We start from the raw sequence: 1,353 nt of genomic DNA, 5'->3' as shown, positions 1-1,353 counted from the left end.
ATCATCATCATCGTCATCATCATCATCATCATCATCATCATCATCATCATCATCATCATCATCATCATCATCATCATCATCATCATCATCATCATCATCATCATCATCATCATCATCATCATCATCACCATCTTCATCATCATCATCTTCATCATCATCACCATCTTCATCATCATCATCATCATCATCATCATCATCATCATCATCATCATCATCATCATCATCATCATCATCACAACAACCTTCCTAATATTCTCGTTACAATCCTTCACGTTCACCATTCCCCTATAACACCATTCACCATCTTCATCATACTCCATATTATATTATTCCTGTAACAAGCTATGAGAGGGAAAGCTTTGTTTCACGCATGATACGATATTAACGTGCGGAACTGGTTCAATGTGAAACGCATTTTCATTACCTTTGTTTAATTGTATTTTTTAGATGTTTTTCTCGAATCAAGATGGAATCAAGCTGTAGCGATTAAGCTGAGAATGTGTGCGATTAAGCGGAGCGATTCAAGAGCTTTAGAAAGGGCCCCTGACCATCAACAACACGTAACATGTAGAAGGAGACATGACGCAATTTTTTTCAGACAAAGACAACGCTGTTAATAGCCAGGTACTCCTTTTACACCTGAATGCGGTGAGAGAATGTGAGTAAAGAGCCTTTTCCAAGGACTCAACTATGCGCTGAGCGAGGCTCGAAGCCAGGACCTTCCGATCCGAAAGCGAGTGTCACATGACAACATAGCCACACAATAAGTTCTAATCTCTTTGTCATCATTGTTTTGTTTCAGATACCGTTGGTAAAGCCCAAGTGTTTGCTGTGTTTATAAAATACAACCCTTAAGATCACACAAGACTGACACATCAACATGGATGATATAATAACAACCCTAATCACGTGAAGGCCACTTGGATATCTCAAACATACTTTTCTACATGTAAACAAATATCTTATGGAACAGTTTCAATATCATTGCGCGTGCGATGACCAATTATATAATATATTCATTGTTATATCAGAAAGATCTCATTCTTAAAACATTATTCTAAAATCTTGAAAGATTTGGAATATTACTTTGGCTATCTTAATAATAATAATAATAATAATATAATATAATAATAATAATAATAATAATAATAATAATAATAATAATAATATAATAATAATAATAATAATAATAATAATAATAATAATAATAATAATAATAATAATAATAATAATAATAATAATAATAATATATAATAATAATAATAATAATAATAATAATAATAATACTTTATTGCACCCAAAAAGGAATTTTTTTTTTAAATCCAAGAAATTTATCCCGCTCCGCCCCCTGCC

The 1,353-nt window shown here is 32.1% G+C and overlaps 1 protein-coding gene across 1 annotated transcript in view; it reads left to right on the top strand.

Moving 5' to 3' along the window:
- Nucleotides 1-948, top strand: part of LOC144975698 (uncharacterized) — a 9,201-nt gene extending 8,253 nt beyond the window's left edge. The window contains exon 5 of the mRNA XM_078919890.1: nucleotides 803-948. Within this exon, the coding sequence (XP_078776016.1) occupies nucleotides 803-855 (53 nt within the window). The 3' untranslated portion in view covers nucleotides 856-948. The remainder of the gene's footprint in view (nucleotides 1-802) is intronic.
- The last annotated feature ends 405 nt before the right edge of the window (nucleotides 949-1,353 follow it).

This window comes from Berghia stephanieae, chromosome 6 (assembly GCF_034508935.2).
Source record: "Berghia stephanieae isolate SIO BIC M18660-M18661 chromosome 6, UCSD_Bste_1.3, whole genome shotgun sequence".
Taxonomy (NCBI): domain Eukaryota; kingdom Metazoa; phylum Mollusca; class Gastropoda; order Nudibranchia; family Aeolidiidae; genus Berghia; species Berghia stephanieae.
Note: the sequence above shows the minus strand (reverse complement) of the source record. Positions and strands in the feature narration are given on the sequence as shown.